This window comes from Arachis ipaensis, chromosome B09, assembly GCF_000816755.2.
Source record: "Arachis ipaensis cultivar K30076 chromosome B09, Araip1.1, whole genome shotgun sequence".
NCBI lineage: Eukaryota > Viridiplantae > Streptophyta > Magnoliopsida > Fabales > Fabaceae > Arachis > Arachis ipaensis.
This window is the reverse complement of record NC_029793.2, coordinates 140,068,232-140,095,167: the sequence shown is the minus strand read 5'-3', so window position 1 is coordinate 140,095,167 and position 26,936 is coordinate 140,068,232. Positions and strand designations below refer to the sequence as shown.

The window sequence follows — 26,936 nt, the reverse complement described above, 5'->3', positions numbered from 1 at the left end:
AACTGATAGAGTGGCATAGGCATCATGCATTACGAGGTTGTAGGATTGGTGGTAGCTATGTTAGTGTGGATGGGTTGTGCACTAATCAGAGAACGCAGGCACCGGAGATTGGAGGAGCTAAGGCAGCTTCCACCGGGACCAAGATGGTGGCCGGTGGTCGGCAACATCTTCCAACTAGGTTGGTCTTTGTCACCACACGAGTCTTTCGCAAAGCTGGCTCGACACCACGGTCCAATCATGACTCTCTGGTTAGGGTCCATGTGCACCGTGGTAGTCTCCTCCAGCGAGGCTGCATGTCATATGTTTAAAAACAATGATGTCATTCTCGCTGGTAGGAAAATCTACGAAGCTATGAGGGGTCCTTACGGATGTGAAGGCTCCCTCATAACCTCGCAGTACGGCCCGCACTGGCGCATGCTGAGGCGACTTAGCACAACAGAATTTTTCGCGACGAGTCGCTTAGATGCCATGCGGGCCGTGCGTGCAAAATGCATAAACCGCATGGTGCAGATCATAGAAGGTGCGGCTGGAGATGAATCCTCCGGCGGCGTTGAGGTGGGGAGATTGTTCTTCATGATGTCGTTCAACCTGATTGGGAACCTGATATTCTCGAAGGATTTGTTGGAGGGTGAGATGGAGAGAGGGGCGAGATTCTACGAGCATGCGGTGAAGGTGATGGAGTATGCAGGGAAGCCGAATGTGGCGGATTTCATGGGGGTGCTGAAGTGGGTTGATCCGCAGGGAATACGGCGGAGGACGCAGTATCACGTGGAAAAAGCATTCGAGATTGCTGGATGGTTCATTAAAGAGAGGATGGAGAGTGGGTGCGGAAGGGGAATGAGTAAAGATTTCTTGGATGTGCTTTTGGAGTTTCATGGAGATGCTGCCACTGGCCCTTACACTTTCTCTCCAAGAATCATCAACGTCGTCGTCTTTGTAAGTCCCAGCAATACCTGTTGAATTCTAGCTTGAATTCTAGCTGAACAAATATCATTAGTATTTTTAATAATAGTACTGTTCTTAGACTTTTTCCTAAAATAATACTATGTGCGTGGCTGGGGTGAGTGGTGACAGGAAATGTTTACGGCGGGGACAGACACAACAACGAGCACACTGGAGTGGGCAATGGCGGAGCTGTTGCACAACCCAAGAGCCCTGGAGAAGGTGCAGACGGAGCTGAGGACGAAGATTGGGCCCCACAGGAACATGGAAGAGAACGACATCGACCACCTTCCTTATCTGAAAGCAGTCATCAAAGAAACCCTGAGACTGCACCCACCTCTACCGTTCTTGGTCCCTCACATGGCGATGGACTCTTGCAAGCTGCAGGGCTACCACATCCCCAAGCACTCGCAAGTTCTGGTCAACGTTTGGGCCATTGGAAGGGACCCGAAGGCCTGGGACGCTCCATTGCTCTTCTGGCCTGAGAGGTTTATGCACATGGATCATGTGGATTTCAAGGGTCACCACTTTGAGTTCATACCCTTTGGCTCTGGTAGAAGAATGTGCCCTGCCATGCCACTTGCTTCTAGGGTGCTCCCACTCGCACTTGGATCTTTGTTGCATAAGTTTGACTGGGTTCTACCACGTGGCATGAATCCCCACGAGATGGACATGAGAGAGGGCTTCGGAATTACTCTCAGAAAAGCTCTTCCTTTGAAGGCCATACCACTCCCTCACTACTCTTCTACAAAACAGGGGACCTCAACATAATTTTATGGTGTGTTAAAAGAAACAATAAATCATGAAATTATCATATTCTGCAAAAGGGTTTATGTTATTCATGAAATTACATAATTAGAGAGAAAACACAAATTTAATCAAAGACACGTGTTATTAGATACTTCACTTTCCAAACTTCTGGCTGAGAAATTAAAAATGACTAAACCTAAACTGAAGAGAACTATTATTCTTTGGAACTTTGAAAGAATTTCTCATTGGATACATATATAGCATATCTTACTGTTAATGCATCATTAGAATCATCTAACCACATCAGCATACTCATCATAGTCCATAACATGGATAAGGAACTTTTAATTCCCAAAGCCTTTTCACTGAAAATCGTTGGAAGTTCTAGTGCAGCTAGCCAGCTATAGATACAGTTAGAGTTAGTACTCTGGCTCTTGTTGAAGCATGAGCATTCTATCAATGTGTATCACGATTGAAGACATGTACTTATTATTAATTTTTTTTTTTTTTTGGGAAAAAAAATCTTCAAAAAAACATGAGTTGAAGCTAAATTATAGTATAGTTCTCTCGAATGTGTTGAATTGAAACTACGTTTGCATCCCTCATACCATGACACAAACACTTGGGTTTCAATGGCTTAGTTATTTAAACTAAATTAATTTAAGACTGACTAAATCCCTTGTTTAGATGCAAGCTTATGGTCGATTTTCCCATTTGCTATTTCGCTTTCTAAGGTTTTATAAAATTTTAACTATCAATTTTGGCCATTTATAGATATTACTGATTAAAATTAAAATTATATTATAATACAAAATGTATTCCCTTTTAGTAATTACATATCAAAATTGATTTCAACTAACATCACTCGAACAATATTCAATTTATCATAAACAATGCTAAATAAGTAAATTTGCACTATTTAACACCAACTCAATTTTAATTTATAGAATTAAGATAATTCTAAACTACCTGTTTGCAAAGTCTAATCTAACACATTAGTCACGTCTCAAGTACGTGTATTACTCCTAACAAATATAAGCAACGTCCATAAGAGGCAAGAGAAATTAAGCCACCGATCTAGGAACATTTACATCATATATATACTGCAAAAGCCAGTCTGATAGGTTGCTAGCAATTACATATCTATTGCACAAAAGAAAACAGACTCATGTACACACCATAAGTTGATCTAGTCCCAAACATGCTACTGCTTATGTAAGCTTACGCTTACACGTTCTGATGGCAGCTGCTCTGGAAGATTTTTCATCATCACATTCAGGAGATTCCTCTACCACACCTTCCTCCTGCACAACCAGCCCTCGGTTCCGAGAAAATTTCCTGATAGGTGTGACAGTTAGAGGATGTGGGGAACCATCATCAGAACCCATCTGTGGTTGAGAACCAACAACAGTGCAAAACTGAGTCCTATGAGGCATTAACTCCTTGCCCTCAGGCACCATATCCTTCATTAACTGTAAATAATGTTGACAAAAACAGAATTAACAAAAGAATATTGATGTAAATGATGTAGAGCATTGAGATGACAACAGAGATGTTCCTTCATGAACCATACTGCCAATCTGTCTAGAACGTTATGGTGTTTAATTTACTGTGCCATAAAATAACAAATCTTGCCATGAACCATTTCTTTGATCCCAATTTGGTATCTCGCATCTTTAAATTCAATTAACTTTGTTGTAAGGCATTGCTAAATAAAAAGAAACTAGCAATTGTAAACAAAGAAGTGGACAAAAAATCGCATCATATATGCACATTGAATTGCAAATTTACAAGTACTGGGACAAATTCATACCTTCCAATCTTGGAAATCAAGTCTGAACATGAAATGAGTGAAAGTGGCTTCTTTAGCTCTCAGAGAATCACCTGATGGAGCATTCCTAGGCACTGGAAAAGAAAACAAGTATTTTTGGTACAATCGTACAGATGACCCAGGAATACAATAAGAGCGCACAAATTTAGTTGAATATTATGGTAACATGTCTTACAAACGTAGTGTATGCGGTTTTCATCCACAGTGATCTGAGCCCGACCATCTTTGACTAAAAATGATAGGCTAAACAAGTTTTCAACAGTCTGAGCAAATGATGTTCTGTTCAGAATTAGACATTCAAGTTGAACGCGTCTCATTTTCGCCAAGATGTCAAACATTACTTTCATGTTTTGATCAGTATCAGATCTTTCCTTTTCTTGGGGCTGGACAACCTTTTTCAAACAAACAATAACTAGAAATCAGTGCCAAAATACTTGCAAGAATATGAAACATAGTTGAGCACCACATTTGCTTTCAATTTTTATAAACATTATGGAACACAGACAAAGTAAACAATAAAGACAGCCACACCCCTTTATAGCTAAATATGTACTAAGACGAGTAAACAAAAAATCCAACTATATAACAATCAGCATAATGAAAATTCATTAACAATGGATTTCGGATGCTTATCACATAAACATTCACAACACAGCAAACAAAAAAGGAATAGAAGCAAGGAAGTAAAACTCAGCCAACCTCTTGAGGCCTAGCCCTTTCAGATGTTGGCTTTGTTCTTTGTCTCTGAACTCCGATCTTGCGTTGCTTCAACTCCCTCTCCATGGGACCAAGCCTTTTAGAAAACACAACACAAAACAAAATCAGAAAAAAAAAAGGAGAAAGAAAGATAGAAAGAAACAAGAATAAAAAATATAAGAAGCCCTGCAAAAAGAAAACTCACATGGTGCAACAACCCTGAACCTTCATAAACATGGGGGACACAGCAAGACCAAGTTTTTTCCAGTCGATCGAGTTGCACTCCGGGTCTTGGATGGATGGTTGGCCATATTCCTTGATCAAACAGCCAACAAATTCAGCAGGGGTAATATTGTCATTCACCATAGACCTCACTGACATCACCAAACTGTTAGTCAACTCCAGCAGCGCCTCTGCATCTGCAACCTGCTCTCTCGGCTTCTGGACTTTAAGCCAAAATCGAAGATACAGTGTCAACTGTCACCAACTATTAACCAAACCCTAACTAAATCATCTTCAACATTCAGGGCAGATAATGAAAGCAGCTAAATAAGCAACATAACCACAAATAAGTAGATAAGATAAGAAGAATACCTTGATCGTGGAGCTTGTGGAACTCATTCAAGATGGAATCGAACTTGTCGGAATCGGTGTTCATCAAATCGTCCTTTTTCTCTGTTAGATTTGAAACGAGAGTGTCATTGAGAGGGAGAAAGAGAAAGAGGAAGAGAAGCTACCGTTAATTTGAATAATAATAAAAAAAATACCACTAATGAGAGTTTTGAGTTTGAAAAACTCGGAGCGTATGAACCGGCGACTTGCCGGATCTTGTTTCTGAGGGGACTCGGCCTCGTCGGCGCCCTCAGCAGCGGCGACGCGTTCTCTCTTGACAGTGCGAAGCTGGTCGGCGGCGGCGTCGCGTTGCCGCTTATTGGTGACTCGTTTTCCACCCATCGTCGAACAATTGAAGAACCCTAATTTGAGACGGAATTGCTGCGCTTGCGCCTTTGAAGAAAGAGAGGGGTTTGGGTTTTGAAGCGACAAGAAAATAAATTCAAATAAGGGAAAGCGAAAATCAGTCCCCTTGGTGTTTCAAACTAATAAGAAACGGAAATAAATAATGAGGGGAAATTTTTCCCGCTTGTGTGAAATTTTATAACCCTCCTAAACAAACCCTTCCCACTTCCCACGTATTTTACCTTTTTACAATTTTACTCCAAAACTTACGCCACACGCCTCATAACTTTGGGCCTTTTCTGGAAAATATTCTTCCCTAAGACCAAGGCCCGTATCATATATTATTTTGGGTAAATTACAAAAAACCCTCTTGAATTATTTAAATACTCAAATTTTATTATAAACAAAAATATCTTTAAATAATTTAAAAATATAACAACAATACTCAATAGTAAATATATATTTTTAAAAAATGTCTTAAAAATTAAATTTTGATGTAATTTTTTACAAAAATAATTAAAAAATGAGATATTATTATTCTTAAAATTTGATAATTTTTTTTAAATATATATTTTTTTGTGATTTTTTAAAAGTATAAAAAAAACTTTATAGAAAAAATTTTAAAAATAATAATATTTTTTTTAATCATGCTTGTAAAAAAATGGTATCAAAATTTAATCTCTAATGTATTTTTTAAGAGAGGAGTGTTAGAGGACCAAGAATTTGTGATGTGTAGTCATCAATTAGCCATCATCAGTGTTTTTAATGATGTGAGATGGCATCTAATGATGTAAAATTATTCGTTTTTCTTTTGATGGTTAGTGTTGACAAAATTTTAATAAAAATGCTGGCCCTAAACTTTTTCTTTCTAAAAATATATATTTACTATTGGGTATTTTTGTTGTGTTTTTTAAATTATTTGAAGGTATTTTTGCTTATAGTAAAATTCGAGTATATTTTTGCCAGCGTCTAAATAATTTGGGACATTTTTTGTAGCTAACCCTATTATTTTACTACACTATTCTCTCAATCTCTCGAAAATAGTTGAATATTCATCTCTTTTTCCATAACTTTTTCGAAAGATCATAAGATTTCCAATAAAAAATACTCTTTTCAAATTTTGATATTTAATTTTGTAAGACTAATTAGTCTTCCATTAATGATTTTTCTCCAGAACATATTTATGTAATAGATTAATCACTAATATATTTTTTATTTAATTTTTATAAGTAAAAATAATTTAAAATCACTAATATTTTCGGTTTTAAATGTATTTAAAAAAAATAATTAAAAAAAACTAAACAATCATAATAATTATCCTCAAAAAGCAAGAAGATTCTCAACAAAAAAGAATATGTCAATTTTAGTTGACTCTTAACGGATAAATCAACTGTTTAACATATGATGTAAGCTTACTTTATTAACATAAAAAAATATTAATAAATAGACTAATTAGTCTTATAAAAACAAATATAAAAAACTAAAAAAAATTTAAAGACCTCATTGTCTTTCAAAATAATTATTAATAACCGTTTAAAATTTTTTCTGCTCAGAAATATATATTAGTATATGTTACGGCCTGGCCCAAGCAGTTTATGGGCCGGCCCGACCCGAGCAGCACCCGACCCGAACGGTCGAGGGTGAGACGCTCAGATTCCGACCCGAACACGCGTCCCTGACAGCTTTGCCACAGCTGTGCAAGGGAGGTCTCGAAGAAAGTGGATCTGTCCCTCTCTGACACGGTATATATGGGGAAGGACCTACCCTTCTCCCAAGGTACGTCACATCTCATTCTCCCCCTATTTCGCCAGCACACTCACTGACTAGAGCGTCGGAGTGTTTTTGCAGATGACGTCCCCCCTTTTCACGTGAAGAGCTCGGGATCCCGCCTACTCCAACCCGGTAGCCTACGACCAGACGAGATCACCCCCTCACTCAAGATACCTACCCGAACTGTCCGGTATCCGACCAACCGAACAGTATACAACTCTCCTCACCCAAAAAAGAAAAACTACTATTAGTCTATTAGTTAAAGACCAAAGAAAGAAAACCAATATATTAGTTGTTAAGAATATTAAAACTTCAAAATGCCAAGCTCACATTATAAGGGCTCATTTCAATTGTTTCTTAAAAAATGCTGAAAACAAAATTATTCTAAGTTTCATGTAAAGTTATCATAGTTAAATTTATATTTTGATGTACTGTAAAAAATATTTTATTGTTATTTTATTTCTTAATATATGCTGATGCGCAAATTTGTTTAAGAGACACTCAAAAAAATTATTTAACTTTTATTTTTACCAAAATAATATTTCAAAATATATACTAAATGGGATAAAGGAACTTTAATAATGAATTTTTTTTCTTTTATTTCTACAATATTCTCTAACTCGACAAATTAAGAACTAATCCGCCACGGTACTGAACTTCATTTAAAGATTTATCGTTGGTCAATATGTTGTTGCATGCACGAGACAGAATTCGCACCCCCAATACTTGTTTAAGTAGATTAGTAAATTAACTACTAAATCAACTTAAATTGGTTTTTAATAATGAAGTTATCAATAGATATATAAATATAAATGCATTAATTCTTTGAATTAGAAGCATACTTTTCTTTGATAAAAGGTTTAATTATTTTCGTGTGAAGTTGATAGCTAAAAAATATTAAATGATTTATAGATTTGTCTAAATTATCATTTAACTCATATGAAATCAAATGTATTTGAGTTTTCACCTTAATAAATTAAGGTGTTTGCTACAGTACGATGATAAATTTATATGTATCGATATGTTTAAAATATGACAAATAATAACAATCCATGTGGAATTTATTTTCCACATCAACATTTAATTTTTATTTTTTTAAATATATATTATATCACCACTTTTACTAATACACCCCTTTAACTAAATAAAAATAAAAAAATATTTTTATTTAATTTTATAAAAAGTCTTAAACATCTTTCTTTTATTTGATTAGACAAAAATATCCTTTTAAATTAACAAAATTTTAAAATTCAATTAATCCTAATTTTATAATTTCAAATAATTTAAACAATAAAACAAAAATATATTAAAAAAATAAAAAATCAAAATTTCTTCATATTCTCCAATTTCTCTAATCATTGGTGCCCCTCTCTAAACAAAACATATCAAAGAAACAAAAAATCAATCGTTCTTCATCTTCTCCAATTACCCCTTTAAAACAAAGCAGTGAAATTTTCAAACCAAAATCCTAGGTTCTTCGCCGCTGCCAGTGTTGCAGATTCTCAACTTATAGGTCTTTCTAGCCTTCATTGTGTACATGGGTTTGTCGGATCCGTCGCCCTTGGCGGTTTGGCCGTTGATGACAATGCCATCGGGCCTTCCGATGGAGCGGCCGCCGTCAAGGAAGCCTTGGAGAGTCTTGTGGCTCTTGGTGTATCAGTCACCGATGATGAACCAATACTCATCCTCAAGATCTGGTATGGAACTGGGATCAACAACCTGCTGAATACTCTCAGGCCACCGACTCCACCAGCAACTCTCTGAAGGCCAATGGTGGGGAAGTAGAAGTAGGAACCGATCTGGTCCTTCACCTGGAACTTGGTTTGGTTTGAGACTTTCACTGCTTTGTTTCAGAGGGGTAATTGGAGAAGATGAAGAACGATCGATTTTTTGATTCCTTGATATGTTTTGCTTAGAGGGGGCACGAATGATTAGAGAAATTGGAAAATATGAAGAAATTTTGATTTTTTATTTTTTAATATGTTTTTGTTTTATTGTTTAAATTATTTGGAACTATAAAATTAGAATTAATTGAATTCTAAAATTTCGTTAATTTAAAAGGATATTTTTGTCTAATCAAATAAAAGAAGGATGTTTAAGATTTTTTATAAAATTAAATAAAAAATATTTTTTATTTTTATTTAATTAAATGGGTGTATTAGTAAAAGTGGTGATATAATATATATTTAAAAAAACAAAAATTAAATGTTGATGTAGAAAATAAATTGCACGTGACTTGTTATTATTTGTCTATATTTTAAACGTATCGATACGTATGAATTTATCATCGTACCTAGGGCGGGGTGGCAGGAGTACCCGAACTCGCGGGTATCCGACCCGCCCAACCCGATCGGAGCGGGTTTAAACCCGACCCGGAGCGGGGCGGGTTTATGTCGGGGCGGGTAGTTGAGCGGGCCGGGCCGGGTTCGGGGTCAGGATAAACCCGCCCCTATCCGCCCCGGAGTGCATATATATATTTAGGGATTAGGTTTTTCTCTCTGTGCCTCCATCAGCTTCAGACACCATCTGGCCATAGTCCTCTTCTCCATTGCTCAGTCCCTCACCCCCTTGCCGTCGCTGCTCAGCCTTTCATTCCCTCGCCGTCGTTGCCCACTACTCGCTGTCGTTGCCCACTCCTTGCTGTCACCGCAGCTCCTCGTCGTCACCACTCAGCCCGCAGCTACTCGCCGTCGCCGCTCAGCGCACAGTTCCTCGCCATCGCCGCTTAGCCCGCAGCTCCAGCCTGCCGTCGCTGCTCAGTTTTTAGCTCCGTAAGACCGTAAGTTCCTCTCGCTCTTGTTCTCTCGTGCGCATTTTCTCTCTCTCCCTTTCTCTCCCTCTCCATCATATTGTGAGATCTAAGTTCTTTTTTGTTCTTCCACAGATTCATCTCTTGGTTGCCGTCGCTGTGAGCTTGGCCATCGCCATTACATGTGAGCCTGTCACCAGAGCCCCTTCTCTTTGTCTCTCTGAGTCTGTGACTGTAAGTTTTACAATTTTTTATTCAATTTTGTAAATGTATATGCTGAAGTGGGTATATATGTGTTTGATTGATAATTTTGTTGTAAATTTGTTGATTGAGAATTACTTTATTGATTGCAATTTGTTTGTGTCTCTACAGTAATTTTTCATTTTTCATTTTGATTGAGCATTTGAGACTTTGTGATTGTAATTTTGTTTTTATGTGTCTAATTGCAGTTTTTTAATTTTTTATTTTGAATGAGAATAAGAGACATTGTAATTACAATTTTGTTTATATGTGTTTGATTGCAGTTCTTTATTTTTCATTTTAAATTGTTATCGGCTCTAGTATTTTTCATGATATTGGCGTATTGCAACTAGTTATATATGTTAGATTGAGAATGAGGCTATCATATTCATGCTTTAGATCAACAGAACAATAAAAATTTAGTACTTCTGTAGTTTATACTAGTATTTACAATCTAATACTTACCTATGCTATAATGCTTCTTTGTAAAGTTTTCAAAGTGCTTCCAACTTTTACATTAGTAAAGATTCAAGAATTGAAGAATCTTGAAGAGGAAGCTAAGAGGAACCAATCCTTGAAATCTCTCTTGCTATCTCCTTCTGGTGACTTTGTGATTTCTTATTATGGAAATAAAGCAAGCTACTAATTAATTAACTTGTAAACTAAAACATATCTAGCAGTTTCCAAATGTGATTGTGTGTATATTTATTCATTCATTCAGATAGCTGTTTTTGAATTCAAGAGCAAGATGGTTGGGCTTTATTTCTCATTGAGTTCATATGAAAGATGCACTGACTTTACTTTCGGTCTGATAGAGTTTATGACAAGTTAAGGTCAGATGAGGAGAGCTTTAAGATTGTGATGATACCTCTTGATGAGTAAGAAGAATTCTTTAAGAAAGGATTGAAAAGTATGCCTTGATTGTCATTGTCTTTTGAGGACAAGAACGGTGAAAAATGATCAAAAATAAAGATCGAATACTCTTTTATATTAATGTTGTAATTTTTTTTATAATGGTGTTAAATTTATAGTAATCAAACATTAGCTTTTTTTAATTTTAAGTTATTGACATTATATAAATCTTATGTTTGTATTTTAATTTATGCATGAATTTTAAGTTTTTGTCTTAATTTATATATGAATATGTAAAAATTAAAATGTTATTTAATTTTTACAGGGGCGGGACGGGTACCCGCAGGGGCGGGTAGTATATGAGTAACAGGACGGCGGGACGGGGTCGGGTAGGGCAAAAACCCGCCCCTACCCGCCCCACTGCCACCCCTAGCTTTATGTAAATTTTAGAAACGCTTCCTAATTTTTTATAGACCTTACAATTTAAGAATATTATAATATCTCACATTTTCATATTTTGAGCTGCATGGTTAATAAAAAAATATTTATTTTAAGAGTAAAATTATAAAAAAATAAATGTATTTATAATGAAAATAATGTGATTAAGTGTAATTTAGTTAGATGTGATTAAAAAATAATTGAATATTTTGCCCAATAAAAAATTGATATTATTGACAATCAATGTTATGACAATCACAATCAATACATCATTATTATTGTTTACACAAGCAGCATCCATTGGACAAATAAGGTTTTTGTTTATGTGAGACACAACACAAAAATTATTATTTATTTGTGATGAGAAGTAAATTGGTGTGCTATATGTGATGAGAAGTAAATTGGTGTGCTATAATATTTATAGTAACAACATTATATTGGTAGTGTTAGAATTTAGAATTTGGAAAAATAAGAATAATAAAAATTAGTTGGTGGGAAGATGATAGTTGCATAGCAAATTTAGTTTGTGTCATTTTTTATTTTGTTTCAGTGGTTTATTAAATTATTAACAGAGCGGTGGTGGTTTTTGTGTGAACTCTGACGTGAATTCATAAAAAACCAAAGATTTTTTTGGCTCATTCAATTAATTCGTTTGATTCAAAATGAACTATGTTAAATGTTTCGGTGACTTCTATGTTCTACAGAACCTATTTTATTATTATCTTTGTTGAGTCAGTTCTAGAGACGTATTATTGTGTGCTTCTATTTGGTAATTCTTTTATGTAAATTTTAGAAACGTTTTCTAATTTTCTATAGACTTTACAATTTAAGAATATTATAATATTTCACGTTTTCATATTTTGAGCTGCATGGTTAATAAAAAAATTATTTATTTATTTATAAAAAATTACATTATTTTAAGAGTAAAATTATAAAAAAATAAATTTATTTATAATGAAAATAATGTGATTAAGTGTAATTTAGTTAGATGTGATTAAAAAATAATTGAATATTATGTCTAATAAAAAATTGATATTATTGACAATTAATGTTATGACAATCACAATCAATGCATCATTATTATTGTTTACACAAGCAGCAGCCATTGGACAAATTAGGTTTTTGTTTATGTGAGACATAACACAATAATTCGTATTTATTTGTAATGAGAAGTAAATTGGTGTGCTACAATATTTATAGTGACAACATTGGTAATGTATTAGAATTTAGAATTTGAAAAACTAAGAATAATAAAAATTAGTTGGTGATAAGATGAGGTGAGAAGATGACAGTTGGATAACAAATTTAGTTTGTGTCATTTTTATTTTGTTTCTGTGGTTTATTAAATTATTAACAGAGTGGTGGTGGTCTTTGTGTGAACTCTGACGTGAATTCATAAAAAATCAAAGATTTTTTTGGTTCATTCAATCAATTCTTTTGATTCAAAATGGACTATGTTAAATGTTTTGGTGACTTCTATGTTCCACAGAACCTATTTCATTATTATCTTTGTTGAGTCAGCTCTAAAGACGTATTATTATGTACTTCTATTTGGTAATTCTTTTATGTAAATTTTAGAAACGCTTTCTAATTTTCTATAGACTTTACAATTTAAGAATATTATAATATCTCATGTTTTCATATTTTGAGCTGCATGGTTAATAAAAAAATTATTTATTTATTTATAAAAAATTACAGAGTAAAATTATAAAAAAAATAAATTTATTTATAATGAAAATAATGTGATTACGTGTAATTTAATTAGATGTGATTAAAAAATAATTGAATATTATGCCTAATAAAAAATTGATATTATTGACAATCAATGTTATGACAATCACAATCAATGCATCATTATTATTGTTTACAGAAGCAGCAGCCATTGGACAAATAAGGTTTTTGTTTATGTGAGACCCAACACAATAATTTGTATTTATTTATTCAATCCGCTACGTTACCAACAATATTTCTGCCAATTTCTGCCAACTTTTATTTATAACTGTATTTAATGGAAGTATCTTTGTGGATGTGTCTAATAAAAATGTCTTTTTTATTACTGTGTTTAATAAAAGTGTCTTTATAGATATATTTTTTGAATGTGTCTCTTTATATATGTGTTTAAAATATAATAATTAATTATTGTTGGTAATAAGTTGGCAGATAATATGTTGATACCCTATACTTTTTCTTATTTGTCATGAGAAGTAAATGGGTGTGCTACAATATTTATAGTGACAACATTGCTAATGTGTTAGAATTTAGAATTTGGAAAAATAAGAATAATAAAAATTAGTTGGTGATAAGATGAGGTGGGAAGATGACAGTTGGATAGCAAATTTAGTTTGTATCATTTTTTATTTTGTTTAAGTGGTTTATTAAATTATTAACAGAGCGGTGGTGGTCTTTGTGTGAACTCTGACGTGAATTCATAAAAAACCAAAGATTTTTTTTGCTCATTCAATCAATTCTTTTGATTCAAAATGGACTATGTTAAATATTTCGGTGACTTCTATTACCTATTTTATTATTATCTTTGTTGAGTCAGTTCTAGAGACGTATTATTGTGTGCTTCTATTTGGTAATTCTTTTATGTAAATTTTAGAAATACTTTCTAATTTTCTATAGACTTTACAATTTAAGAATATTATAATATCTCACGTCTTCATATTTTGAGCTGCATGGTTAATAAAAAAATTATTTATTTATTTATAAAAAATTACATTATTTTAAGAGTAAAATTATAAAAAAATAAATTTATTTATAATGAAAATAATATGATTAAGTGTAATTTAGTTAGATGTGATTAAAAAATAATTGAATATTATGCCCAATAAAAAATTGATATTATTGACAATCAATGTTATGACAATCACAATCAATGCATCATTATTATTGTTTACATAAGCAGCAACCATTGGACAAATCAGGTTTTTGTTTATACGAGACACAACACAATAATTCGTATTTATTTGTGATGAGAAGTAAATTGGTGACTCCTACCGTAGCAAACACCATAAATTAAATAACCTCCAAACAATCACTAAAAGTAAAAGCAGATTTATCTTTCTAAAAACGATAAAAATAATTTAGTTTACATGGGTAAGAACTATAGCATCTCCAACTAACCGGCTGCTTTCTTTTGGTTTTGGATTGCTTTCCTAAAGAGTAAGAATGGATTCAAGAAGCAATTCTCATTGGAGATGCACATCCTCCTCAGCATTATTGTATATATACATGATAGGTAATTAGTATATATTTTTTTAACATTTTAATTAACACTAATTATTTCAGTTGATAGATACGCCAAATAGCTTCACACCTTTGTGTGGTGGATTCAACTCCATTCCATCAACATTATTATTATTATTATTGCTCCCTACTACTTTATGTTCTTCTTCTTCTTCTCTGTCTTCATCTTCTTCTTCCATATCTTCTACAACTACTTCACTGCAAGCTAACCTAGTAGTACTCTTCCCAATTACCTCTCGTTTTGTGGTCTCAACATTTTCCGTATTATTATAAATCACATCGATCAACCCAAACAGACGGTGCTGATGAACTTCATTATTCACAGGCTCGCACATGTAAAATGCAATGACGTCTTTAGCCTTGAGTTTCTTGTCCTTCACGAAACGGTTCCACCCTCTCGTGAACACATAACTCTGGCTACTCTTCCAATAGCAGTACCTGAATTTCCACGATCTCATCAACTTATCGTAAAACATAACCTCCACATCAACGCCGCTGCCGCCGCCGCCGCCGAATTCCCCTGCTTCCATTGCATTATTATTATTATTGTTATTTCCATCAACAAAGGGCAAATACGTAACTGCATGTTTCTTTGGAATAACAAGCCTGTTCAGTTTCCCAACGTCGCTGGGCGTTAATTCTTTCTGAAACAGTTGCGTGCAAGAAAACTGTTCTCCTCCTCGAATCTTGATGCGCGTATTATGGGAATAAATTGTTCCTGTGGCTTCTTCTTTATGGGTTTGATTTTGAAGAAATGATGTAAATTTGGAGGGATATGTACCGTCTCTGATCATGGTAAGAACAGTTTCCGTGCTGTAATAGCTCTGGAAATAAGGCTCCTGAACGGTTTGATCGTTCCACGGGAAGTTTCTGTGGCTTTCGCCGCTTCTTAGCTTGATGGTGGCGCTGTCGTAAGCCATGGCGGCTTCTCTTTCCGTCTTGAATGTTCCCAGCCATATTCTCTGGTGGTTTGCGTATATTTGTGCTCCCCAATGCCCGTTTTGCTGAGGAACAACGCCTTTGAACTTCTGAAACCCTGCGTTCTCTTCGTACCTCAAACGTTTCCCCATTATTTCTTTATTATTATTAGAAGGTGATGAACACGTTTCAGAGTTATTATTTGGCATCATCATTCTATGTTGTTCTTGATGAATTATGATCATCACTCTTGATGATAACTAGGATAATATATTATTTTTCTTCTTATTGTTGTGTCTACTGTCTTGATGAATTTCGAGTTATTGAACTGAAATTCAGTATGACAACAATGGACAAGAGGATGGGACAACTAATAATGTGATATGATAAATAGAAAAAGTTAACAGAAAAAGGATGTGATGATTGATTTGTTGATGAGGTTTATGCCTATTTCTGATGTTTATTTGTTGTGCCTAATTTTGGGTAACTAATCACATAACAACTTAGAGTTCAAGGATGAACCTAATTATTGAACTACTTCAAGTTAAACTTCAAATAATGTGTTTTTAAGTTAACTTGGGTGGAACAAATCTATGTAGTCTTTAATTTTCTTAGTTTAGAATAACGGAAATGTATTCATTATCCCAAAGCTAATTATATTTGTTTTTCAGTAGCTTAGTTTCTTTTCTATTATCATAATGTGATTGGAAAAGTAAAATTTACCGTCTTTTTGGTTGAATATTCCACTCCATCACAAAAAAAAAAAATTGTGCGGTTTAATATATAATCCTTAACAAAATTAAAACAGTACTATAATTACCTGAATATATGGCTGAATGAAACATGTGTTACATTTAATTAGTTAAATTAAACATCCCCATTCCCTTTCTTTATGTTGATTGTTCTATTATATCAACAGTAATACGATTGTGTTACTTACCAGAATCCATGTATATATGTTTCTACGTACATGTTTTGCATTATCCCGATTATACTATAGATAGGGACGGATCCAGAAATACTATTATGTAAGGCTAATAACATATATAATATTAAATAATTATAAAAAATTATATAATATAAGATGTATTACAAAAATATATCGATAGAGAATATTTTAAAGTACAAAAAATATGTATATTTTTTATTAATGAAGTAGTCGATTTTTCGTATCATAAAATTCATCAATAATAGAATTTTTGTCAAAATTTTCAGCAATTTTCTTTTCAATATAATTAAAAGACAATTAGTAAGAAATTCATCTTTCATTTTGTTTTTGAGTTATTCTTCACAATATTTATAGTTGAAAAGGATCTCTTAATTGTAGCCGTTGAAACAGAAAGAATTAATACCAAATGAATCAAGAAGGACGGTCACAAAAAAAAATTCATTTTATGAGATTTAAAAAATTTTATTTAATTAAAAAATATTAGTAATAATATCTTTTTCATATTTTTTTAATATTGTTACTTATTTTTTAGATATTAAAAATTATTAATATTTAAATTAGACTGAACTTTTATTTATATTAGACTAAATACTAAATAAATTTTAGAAAAAATTAAATAATACTTAATAACTTATTATTATTAATCTTTTTTTTAAAAAGTTGGGGAGTCGAGGCCTCCACTTGCTCCCGTATGTCCATCACTAAATACTAATAAATTTTTTAAAAAATTAAATCATACTTAATAATTTAAATTACTATTAATCTTTTTTTTTTAAAAAATTGGGAGAAGGGCCGAAGCTTTCACTCGCCCTCCTTATCTCCGTCCTTGAGTCTTATATACACAAAAAATGATACAGCTTAACAAAATGTGAGTTTTTTATTTTTAATATTGGGCTTAGGTTGGTATTATCCAGTTAAATGCCCAAAAATATGTGTTTACCGCCGTTGTGGGGATCACTGACTGCTACAGGAAAACGTTACCGCCGTTTTCTCAGCCACGTCAGTTTTATTTTGTGTGCATGGTTTACACGTGGATGAAAAATTTTCCTTCATTCCAGCGTGAAGATTTTTAACTTTAGTAACCCCTTCTCTTTCCCATTTTTTCGTCCTCTCTTCTCAGTTCCACTCAAAACGGCTCGCTTCCATCCTTATCAATCTTACCCCACCAAAAATAAAAAAAAACCCACAAAGCAAAACGGCAGCACCCATAATGAGGACCAGTCACCACAACTAAACCAAAACCATTCAGGTAAATGATTTAGTGATTTTTTTTTTTAAACTGAAAGTATGAACAATTTTTTTTTAAAATAGACTAAAATTTTGTATTTTTTTTAGGTTATTGTTTATACCCTGACCCAATGATAAGGCTCAGGTCCAAACGAAAGGCCCAATCCAAAGGATTAAGCCTCGCTCTACACCGACCTTCACCCCACGAAGTCGGTTCCTACCACGACTTGCTCTAAAGAAGTCGGGACGAAGATTAGCTGGCAGATAAACATCCATTCAAATGAGTAACTGCCCCTAAAATCTCTCTACCCACTTCCTGGAGCCATATCTCAACCTCCCTAAGATAAAGGGACGGTTATTCCCCATGAATAACGGAACTACACCAACGGTGGTTATGGGTTCACCACTATAAATACACTGACACTTCTCAGGTATCTCAGAAGCCCAATACTCTCTAGACCTGTTTTGCTCCCTTTGCTGACTTTGGCATCGGAGTGTCTTTGCAGGTACCACCCCCCATTCTCTCATACCGAAGTCGGATGAGGGTCTTGGATCATCAATCCGCTTGGATACTCCCTCATTCCAACGATTGGGCCAGCCAAACTAATCCAACCCAATAATCTCCGGTTACCCATCGTAACATTGGCGCCGTTGCCGGAGACCCGAGAGATCAGGCAGTAATGGCGGATATATCCCCTGAAGATGGTCATGTGGCATCGGATTCCGAGCAAGAGAATCTGGATACCGGAAACCACGACGCAGACCTGACCCTCCACCAGGAAACCAACGACCAACACAGGGAAGGAACCTCCGGATTTAAAAATCCGAAGACAAATTCCTCGGAGGGGCGTGAGTCAGAAAAGGATGGACCACCCCACGCAACTGAACTAATGGGGCTAGTCCATATCCACCAAAGTCACTTGGAACAGCTGGAACAGGAACGGGAGCGACAAAGGGAGATAGAAAAGCACCTAAGAGAGAAGATGGATCGACGAAAAGAGTTAGAGAAAAAATTCTTAAAGTTAGAATCCTCCCTCAGAGGTCGGAACTCCCGTGAAGATCAAGAAGAGTCGCCCCCGGGAGGGGAGGACCCTTTTAGTGAGGACATAATGAGGGCAAAAGTTCCAAAAAACTTTAAAAGCCCCGATATGGACCTCTATGACGGAACCACCGATCCAAAGCATCATCTAAGCAACTTTAAAAGTCGGATGTATCTGGTTGATGCTTCTGATGCAACGTGCTGCAAAGCTTTCCCGACTACCTTATCAAAAGCAGCGATGAAGTGGTTCGATAGTCTCCCTCCAAGGTCGGTCACCAGCTTTGAGGACCTCTCGAGGAAGTTTCTGATGAGGTTCTCCATTCAGAAAGATAAAGTAAAGCATGTACCGAGCCTCCTGGGAATGAAGTAGGAGGTCGAAGAACCTCTACGAGATTATATGGAAAGGTTCAACAAAGCATGCTTAGAGATTCAAGACCTGCCCACCAAGGCAGTCATTATGGGGCTGGTAAATGGACTTAGAGAAGGTTTCTTCTCACAGTCCATATCAAAAAGGCACCCCACCTCCCTGAGTGATGTACAAGAAAGAGCTAAAAAGTACATCAACATGGAGGAAAATGCCAGGCTGAGAGAGTCGAGCTGGCGACCTGGGCACCTTCCCTCAATAAAAGAGAGAGAAAGGGAGCCCAAGAAGAAAGAAGACCTCGGTCCTGACAGACCCAGGAAATATCACTCTTATACTCCTCTAAAGGTTTCTATAGTGGACGTATACAGAGAAATTTGCAATACTGAAAGGCTGCCACCTCCCAGGCCCATTAAAAATAAAAAGGGAGGGAGTCGCAGTGACTACTGTGAGTACCATAAAATATATGGTCACTCAACAAATGACTGTTACGACCTTAAAAATGTGATAGAAAAGCTGGCCAGAGAAGGCCGACTTGACATATATCTCATAGAAAGGTCGGACAATCATGGAAAAAGAAAGCGAGACGATGCGGATAGAAGAGACCCACTACTGCAGACTCCGGAGAGACATATACATATGATCTCAGGCGGATTCGCAGGAGGGGGACTCACCAAGTCCGCTCGCAAAAGACACCTCAAGCGAGTCTACCAGGTCAGAAATGAATCGTCCGACCTCCCTACCATCTCATTTACAAAGGAAGATGGGCAAGGAATAATCCCTGGACACGACGATCCAGTGGTAATAACTATGATCCTAGCTAATGTCCATCTCCACAGAACCCTAGTGGATCAAGGAAGCTCGGCGGATATCCTTTTCAAGCCCGCGTTTGAAAAATTAGGGCCGGATGAAAAGGAGTTGAGAGCCTACCCCGACACCTTGTATGGGCTAGGCGACACGCCAATAAAACCACTGGGATTTCTACCCCTCCACACTACCTTTGGAAAGAGGGAAAAGTCCAAAACTCTGAGCATAGACTTTATAGTCATCGACGTGGGGTCAGCATACAATGCCCTAATCGGCAGAACTACCCTGAATCGACTCGGAGCGGTGGTGTCTACCCCCCATCTTTGCATGAAATTTCCGACACTTGCAGGAATAACAACAGTGCGAGGAGACCAGAAGTTGGCAAGAAAGTGCTACAACAAAAGCCTGAACCTGAGGGGAGAAGGCAAAGAGGTTCACACCATAGAGCTCGGTGGTGCAAGGGCCAAAGAAGAGCTACGACCACAGCCAGGAGGAAAAACTGAAGAAATACAGGTCGGCGAAGAGGAAGGGAATAATACCAGCATAGGAGCCAACCTAGGGGAAACCCTGAAGCAAGGGTTGACTAAGCTCCTAAGAAACAATTCCGACCTCTTTGCCTGGAAGGCTTCCGACATGCCCGTGATAGACCCCGAGCTCATGTCCCACAAACTCTCGGTACATCCGGGATCCAGACCTGTACAACAGAGAAGGCGCAAGCTCGGCCCGGAACGAGCCCTGGTGGTGGAAGAGCAAGTTCAGGCACTCCTAGAAGCCGACTTCATTAGAGAAGTTAAATATCCAACATGGCTAGCAAATGTAGTGCTAGTCAAGAAGCAAAACGGCAAATGGAGGATGTGTGTTGACTACACCGACTTAAATAAGGCATGTCCCAAAGACCCTTATCCACTCCCGAGTATTGATACCCTAGTAGATTCTAGCTCGGGATATCAATACTTGTCGTTCATGGATGCCTACTCGGGATATAACCAAATCCCAATGTATGAGCCAGACCAGGAGAAAACATCATTCATCACGCCTAGAGCAAAATTTTGCTACGTGGTCATGCCATTTGGATTAAAAAATGCAGGGGCCACATACCAAAGGCTGATGAACAAGGTGTTTGCTTCCCACCTTGGGAACTTAATGGAAGTCTACGTAGACGACATGCTAGTAAAAACCAAGGAAGAAGCTGACCTCTTAGCCGACCTCTCGCAAGTATTCGACACCATAAGGTTACACGGGATGAGGCTAAATCCCGCAAAGTGTACCTTCGCGGTGGGGGCCGAAAAATTCCTAGGATTCATGCTAACACAGAGAGGGATTGAAGCAAATCCCGATAAGTGTAAAGCTATCCTAGAAATGAAGAGCCCGACTTGCTTAAGAGAGGTTCAGCAACTGAATGGCCGACTCGCAGCCCTCTCTAGATTTTTGGTAGGATCGGCACTAAAATCCCTTCCACTGTTTTCCTTATTAAGAAAGGGATGCCAGTTCGAATGGACTCCAGAATGCGAAGGAGCGTTCCAGGAGTTCAAAAGATTCTTGAGCCAACCACCAATACTAACCCGACCTCTAGTCGGGGAGGACCTCGTCCTTTATTTGTCCGTAGCAGACAAAGCTGTCACATCAGCCTTGATAAGAGAGGACGAGGTCGGACAGCATCCAGTTTACTTCATCAGCAAAGTTCTACAGGGCCCCGAGCTTAGGTACCACAAACTAAAGAATGTTGCCTACTCCTTAGTAATAGCCTTACGTAGGCTACGGCCTTACTTTCAAGCACATACAATAAAAGTCCGGATGAACCAACCTATGAAGCAAATCCACCAAAAGACGGATGTTGCGGGGAGAATGGTTCAATGGGCAATAGAGCTCTCCGAGTTCGACTTGAAATATGAAACTCGGACAGCAATCAAAGCCCAATGCCTCACCGACTTCATAGTAGAATACGCGAGAGATCAAGAGGAAAAGCCAACTACATGGGAACTTTATGTAGATGGATCCTCAAACAAGACAGGATGCGGTGCAGGTATAATACTGGCCGACAAAATGGGAACTCAAATAGAGGTATCCCTCAAATTTAAATTCCCAGCTTCAAATAATCAGACAGAATATGAAGCCCTGATTGCAGGACTGAAGCTGGCCGAAGAAGTCGGTACGACAAAAGTGATGATATACAGTGACTCTCAGGTGGTGACCTCCCAGATAAATAGAGAGTATCAGGCCAAAAACCCAAACATGAAGAGATACCTGGAAAAAACTCTGGAATACCTCGGGCGCTTTGCCGAAACCGAAGTTAAGCATATAACTCGGGATCTCAATAGCAGAGTAGACGTCCTCTCCAAGTTAGCGAGTACTAAGCTAGGAGGGAATAATAGAAGCCTGATCCAGGAAACTCTCCAAGAGCCCTCTGTAGTAAAAGCAGAGGGCAAACAATATGTCCTTGAGGTATCCGGGCTAAATCTCGGATGGATGAATCCTCTGGTCGAATACCTAAAATTCGACATCCTCCCCAAAGAGGAAAAAGAGGCCAAGAAAATCCGGAGGGAAGCACAATATTACACTCTGGTGAAAAATATCATTTATAAAAGAGGAATATCAACGCCATTGTTGAAGTGCGTACCGACCTCAAGGACCATTGAAGTGCTAGAGGAGTTCCACAATGGGATCTACGGAAACCATCTCGGAGCCAGGTCGCTAGTCAGAAAAGTAATCCGAGCTGGATTCTGCTGGCCGACCTTGCAGAAAGATGCCACAGAATTTGTGAAAAAATGCCAACCTTGCCAAATGCATGCAAATTTCCACGTGGCTCCCCCCGAGGAGCTCATTAGTATAACTTCTCCATGGCCCTTCGCAAAATGGGGAATGGATTTGTTAGGTCCTTTTCCCCAGGCGCCAGGACAAGTCAAATACTTAATTGTGGGAATAGACTATTTCACAAAGTGGATAAAAGCAGAACCATTGGCCACCATCACCGCCCAGAGAAGTCGGAGGTTCCTCTACAAAAATATCATCACAATGTATGGGATACCTCACTCCATTACCACAGATAATGGAACCCAGTTCACCGATTCCACCTTCAGAAGCCTAGTGGCTAGTATGAAAATCAAACACCAGTTCACCTCGGTGGAACACCCACAAGCAAATGGACAAGCCGAGGTAGCCAACAAAGTCATAATGGCAGGGCTAAAGAAAATACTACAAGATGCACAAAGAGCCTGGACAGAGGAGCTCCCCCAAGTGTTGTGGGCTTATCGGACGACACCCCAATCTGCAACTGGAGAAACACCCTTCCAACTTGTCTATGGGGTAGAAGCTATGATACCAGTGGAAATCAGTGAGCAAAGCCCAAGAGTGATTCTCCATGATGAAATCGGAAACATACAGGGGCACAAAGAGGAGCTCGAGTTGCTCCCCGAAGTCCGAGAACAATCCCAGATAAGAGAAGCAGCGCTGAAGCAAAGGATGGCTACCAGATACAACAAGAAAGTCATTCGAAGAAGTTTCGCACTAAGCGATCTGGTCTTAATCAGAAACGACATAGGAGTCAACAAATCGGGGGAAGGAAAACTCGCTACCAATTGGAAAGGACCCTACAAAGTTAATGAGGTCTTAGGAAAAGGTTATTACAAGGTGACCGACTTAAACGGCGCCGAGCTACCAAGGTCGTGGCATGCTTGTAACATGAAAATGTACTATAGCTAAAGGCGAACTTTCCCAAAAATTAAAGGGTTTTTTCTGAAGAAGGGTTTTTAACGAGGCATCATAGTGGAGGCTAAGGGGGGAATAGATCATTAAACCCTTAGTAGCCGCAAAAGTACCTCCCCAAATAAATAAAGGTCTTTTTTATAATATCTCTTATAAATTCCTTCTCGTTTACTTTTCTACGAAACGCGCCGACTTAAGCTCGACAAAACGTGAAAATCCCATGAACTGACCTAGATGGTCGTCAGGATAAAACGACGAGGTACAAGTCGGTGTAAAGAGGTTATAAAAGTTGATCGTGAGGAACTCGAAAACATTCTGACTCATAAGTCGAAATGAAAAACCGAGTAGAAAAGAAAACGCATCGCAAAAATAACCTAAGTCATAAATACTCAATAAAACAAAGTTGAGTACTAGGAATAACAAAAAAGGGATCGAAAAAACCTAGAAAAAGCTTAAAAGCTGTCCTAAAGTTCTTAAAACGAAAAGGCTCAGGAAAACAGACAAGCCAAAAGAAAGGTTTTTTAGAAAAGATCAAGGGGACTTCGAAAAAACAAAATCAGAAAAGCATGCACACAAAAAGGTAGCTGAAACCCTTATACCAAAAGGGTATTTTTGTTAAAATAACCCTTATTCAAAAAAGGGTAATTATAAATATTTTTTGTTTACGGCCACAAAAGGCCAATGTCAACATACCACCACCACAAATATAAAGAGTTAAAAAGAGGGGACCCACAGGCCGGGCCCCATATAGCCAACAAATAATAAATTTTTAAAGAGCATCACCACCAGGACCGAAGGGAGTAGTCGGATCACCACCAGAGTCGGAAAGAGAAGTCGGAGCGCCATCAGAACCAGGGAGAGAAGTGTCCATAGGAGTCGGAGAAGAGGCACCGTGAGGTCTTGAGGAACTCGGAACATCCTTTTGATGAGGAGGGGACTCAATGATTCTCTGCCCCCGAGTCTTCAAATCTGACTCGGTGACGACCTCGGGAGCTGGGGGATAAACTATGGCACCACCAATAACGACCTTGTCAGGATCCAAAGGAGAGAGATCCAGGTCGGGAGCTAGAACTCCGACCTGCTCCTTAAAAATCCTCCAGGTCTCCTCCCCCCTCAGCAATAGAGTCCTCCAACTCGGCATAGGCAGTCCGAGAATTCAACAAATCCCTCCTTACAGCCACAAGGTCCTCAAATAAACTCTGACAACTCTCCTGTGCCTTCTTTCTCAAGCCCTCCTCCATGGTACATTGGGCTTGTAACTTGCTCTCCTTCTCTCGGAGGCCATCCTTCTCCTCCTTCAATTTGGCAACCTCCTTCTTCAACTCCTTCTCATGTTCCTGATATATGAGAAGCCTTCTCTCCAACTCTTCAACCTTAGAGGTTGAACCCAGAGAGCTAAGATGAGTCTTCTCAAAAATATCAAGGAACTTGGCACAAATCCTCGCCGCCCTGATGCTCTCCTCAGCCAGAATAGTGAGGTGGTTCCGAATAGAAACATCATCCATACCTATACGGGTATGGGGATAGATGAATTTTTGGATAAATGCAGGAGCATCCACCTTAACCTCACATTCAAAAGAAGAGCCAGACTCTAAAGCCTTGCGCTTCTTCTTCTATGGCTCAAGGGAAGGTCGGGGAGGAGGGGACGGCTGAGAAGAAGCCGAAGAGGAGATAACAATAGGTTGAGAAGGAGTCCCCAAATTTCGGGAAGAAGGGGGAGGAAGAGGAAGAGGAGAGCTAGTTACCATGGCACCACCAGTTCTGGCGCGAGACCTCGCCTTGGCTTCCTGGACTCTCTGGTAAGACTCATTGGAATTCTTCCTCGCCATCTCTGTAAAAGAAAACAATTAGTAAAACAAGTCGGTAAACTTCAAGTCGGTAGAAACAAGTCGGAAACAAAGTAGATAAAAGCTACCAATTGTGTCTGGACAAAAGACGACGACCCCTGGAGAAATTTTTTGGTATCCAGATATGGGGCCCTCCCCCATACTTCTCGGAGGAACCCTACAATAGATGCCTCCACCTCATCCAGATCCTCCAAACCATATTTCTCACAGGGGAAGCCTCTAACCAGTACAAGGGAAAGCGAGGAGAAGAATTCTCATCCAAGAAAAAGGGGTGGTGACCCTCTACGCCTTGAACTTTGAAAAAATAATTTTTGAAGTCATGGAAGGATTCATCAAAAAGGGTAAAAACTCTCCAACCTTGTATAGCTCGGAAAGACACCCATTATTGCTTGTTATTTTGCCCACTGAAGGGCTTGATCATGTGGAAAAGAAAGAAGAAAATCCTCAAAGAAGTCGGAAAGTCTAAAGCATGGCTGATAAATTGGTAGATTTTCAGAAAACCCCAGGAATTGGGGTGGAGTTGGGTAGGAGCAACACGGCAGTGACGTAAGACAGCCATTTCGAAATCAGAAAATGGAAGGAAAACACCCAAACGAGTAATCATGTTCTCATACATAAAGAAGAAATGAGGGGCCGTCTTAGTAGCCCTCCCGAAGCAAACCCGGTCTTCTGGGCCCGGGGCAAGCAGTTCATACTTTGGCTCATCCTTATCAGAGGTGCAGAGCCGGTAACGAGTGCGAAGGTCAGTAATAAAATCAGTGTCAACCAGAGGTTCCTCTCCTAAGACTGTGACATCGACCCACTGAGTAAGAATTTCTACAGAAGATATTTCTTTTCCTAAAAAGGTGAGTGAAACCTACAAAGGAAAAAGAAAAGAAAATAAAAAACATGGTCTCTAAGGGAAATACGGAATCAGAGCCTACGAATCAACCTCTCTCTATCTAAAGAATAAAAGCATGCAAACAGAAAGCACGCCGTAAAGAAGAGAAGAAAAGACTAACCTTTATCTGGAAGTAAGGTAGAGGAAGATAAAGCCTTCAAACAAGGGGTGCTCCACGAACAGATGAGAAGAAGAAAATTTGAAAAATCGCAGAAACGAAGCAAAGAAAGAGAAGGAAAGTATTTATAAACACGTTAGGGGCATAATGGTAAAAACGGACGTAGTCATTAATGGGTGCACCGTTACCAAGACAACCCCTACGCAAACCTCTAACGGATGCGACGTTTGATTAGACGTAACTGTGAAAATCAAAAGTCACGAAAAGTCACGTCGTTTCCAAACCATCACGTCGGTCCTCCAACAAGTCGGCTACGACCCCGAGTAGAATACTCGAACCCAAGTCCTAAAAGAAATTGGGCTCGAGTAGGGGCACTGTTCATACCCTGGCCCAATGATAAGGTCCAGGTCCAATCGAAAGGCCCAATCCAAAGGATTAAGCCTCGCTCTACACCGACCTTCACCCCACGAAGTCGGTTCCTACCACGACTTGCTCTAAAGAAGTCGAGACGAAGATTAGCTGGCAGATAAACACCCATTCAAATGAGTAACTGCCCCTAAAATCTCTCTACCCACTTCCTGGAGCCATATCTCAACCTCCCTAAGATAAAGGGA

At 37.8% G+C, this 26,936-nt stretch overlaps 3 protein-coding genes and 1 long non-coding RNA gene across 5 annotated transcripts; 2 read left to right on the top strand and 2 right to left on the bottom strand.

Annotated features, from left to right (window-relative positions):
* LOC107618475 (cytochrome P450 76A1) lies at positions 7-1,843 on the top strand. Its single transcript, XM_016320564.2, has 2 exons — positions 7-936; positions 1,075-1,843. Exons 1-2 carry the CDS (start codon positions 25-27, stop codon positions 1,711-1,713), a joined length of 1,551 nt encoding a protein of 516 aa, XP_016176050.1. The 5' UTR covers positions 7-24; the 3' UTR covers positions 1,714-1,843.
* LOC107618476 (non-structural maintenance of chromosomes element 4 homolog A) lies at positions 2,609-5,337 on the bottom strand. The gene is made up of 7 exons (XM_016320565.2): positions 4,987-5,337; positions 4,814-4,894; positions 4,425-4,665; positions 4,223-4,316; positions 3,699-3,915; positions 3,506-3,597; positions 2,609-3,164 (listed from the first exon to the last, which is right to left on the bottom strand). The coding sequence occupies exons 1-7, from the start codon at positions 5,171-5,173 to the stop codon at positions 2,904-2,906; spliced, it is 1,173 nt and encodes a 390-aa protein (XP_016176051.1). The 5' UTR covers positions 5,174-5,337; the 3' UTR covers positions 2,609-2,903.
* On the top strand, positions 9,253-11,135 carry LOC110267298. Of its 2 annotated transcripts, none has more exons than XR_002354748.1 (3): positions 9,253-9,725; positions 9,831-9,929; positions 10,427-11,135. It is a non-coding gene; the product is annotated as an uncharacterized LOC110267298 (long non-coding RNA). The 2 variants fall into 2 exon arrangements; XR_002354747.1 differs by having other exon boundaries at positions 10,657-11,128.
* On the bottom strand, positions 14,368-15,759 carry LOC107616268 (AP2/ERF and B3 domain-containing transcription factor At1g50680-like). The gene has a single exon (XM_016318246.2). The coding sequence runs from the start codon at positions 15,635-15,637 to the stop codon at positions 14,513-14,515; it is 1,125 nt and encodes a 374-aa protein (XP_016173732.2). The 5' UTR covers positions 15,638-15,759; the 3' UTR covers positions 14,368-14,512.

Coding starts and splice junctions, on each gene's coding strand:
- LOC107618475 (XM_016320564.2), top strand. CDS start 25: ATGCATTACGAGGTTGTAGGATTGGTGGTAGCTATGTTAGTGTGGATG. Junction 937..1,074: donor TCATCAACGTCGTCGTCTTT/GTAAGTCCCAGC, acceptor GAGTGGTGACAG/GAAATGTTTACGGCGGGGAC.
- LOC107618476 (XM_016320565.2), bottom strand. CDS start 5,173: ATGGGTGGAAAACGAGTCACCAATAAGCGGCAACGCGACGCCGCCGCC. Junction 4,895..4,986: donor ACTCAAAACTCTCATTAGTG/GTATTTTTTTTA, acceptor CAAATCTAACAG/AGAAAAAGGACGATTTGATG. Junction 3,165..3,505: donor TTGATTTCCAAGATTGGAAG/GTATGAATTTGT, acceptor CATTATTTACAG/TTAATGAAGGATATGGTGCC.
- LOC107616268 (XM_016318246.2), bottom strand. CDS start 15,637: ATGATCATAATTCATCAAGAACAACATAGAATGATGATGCCAAATAAT.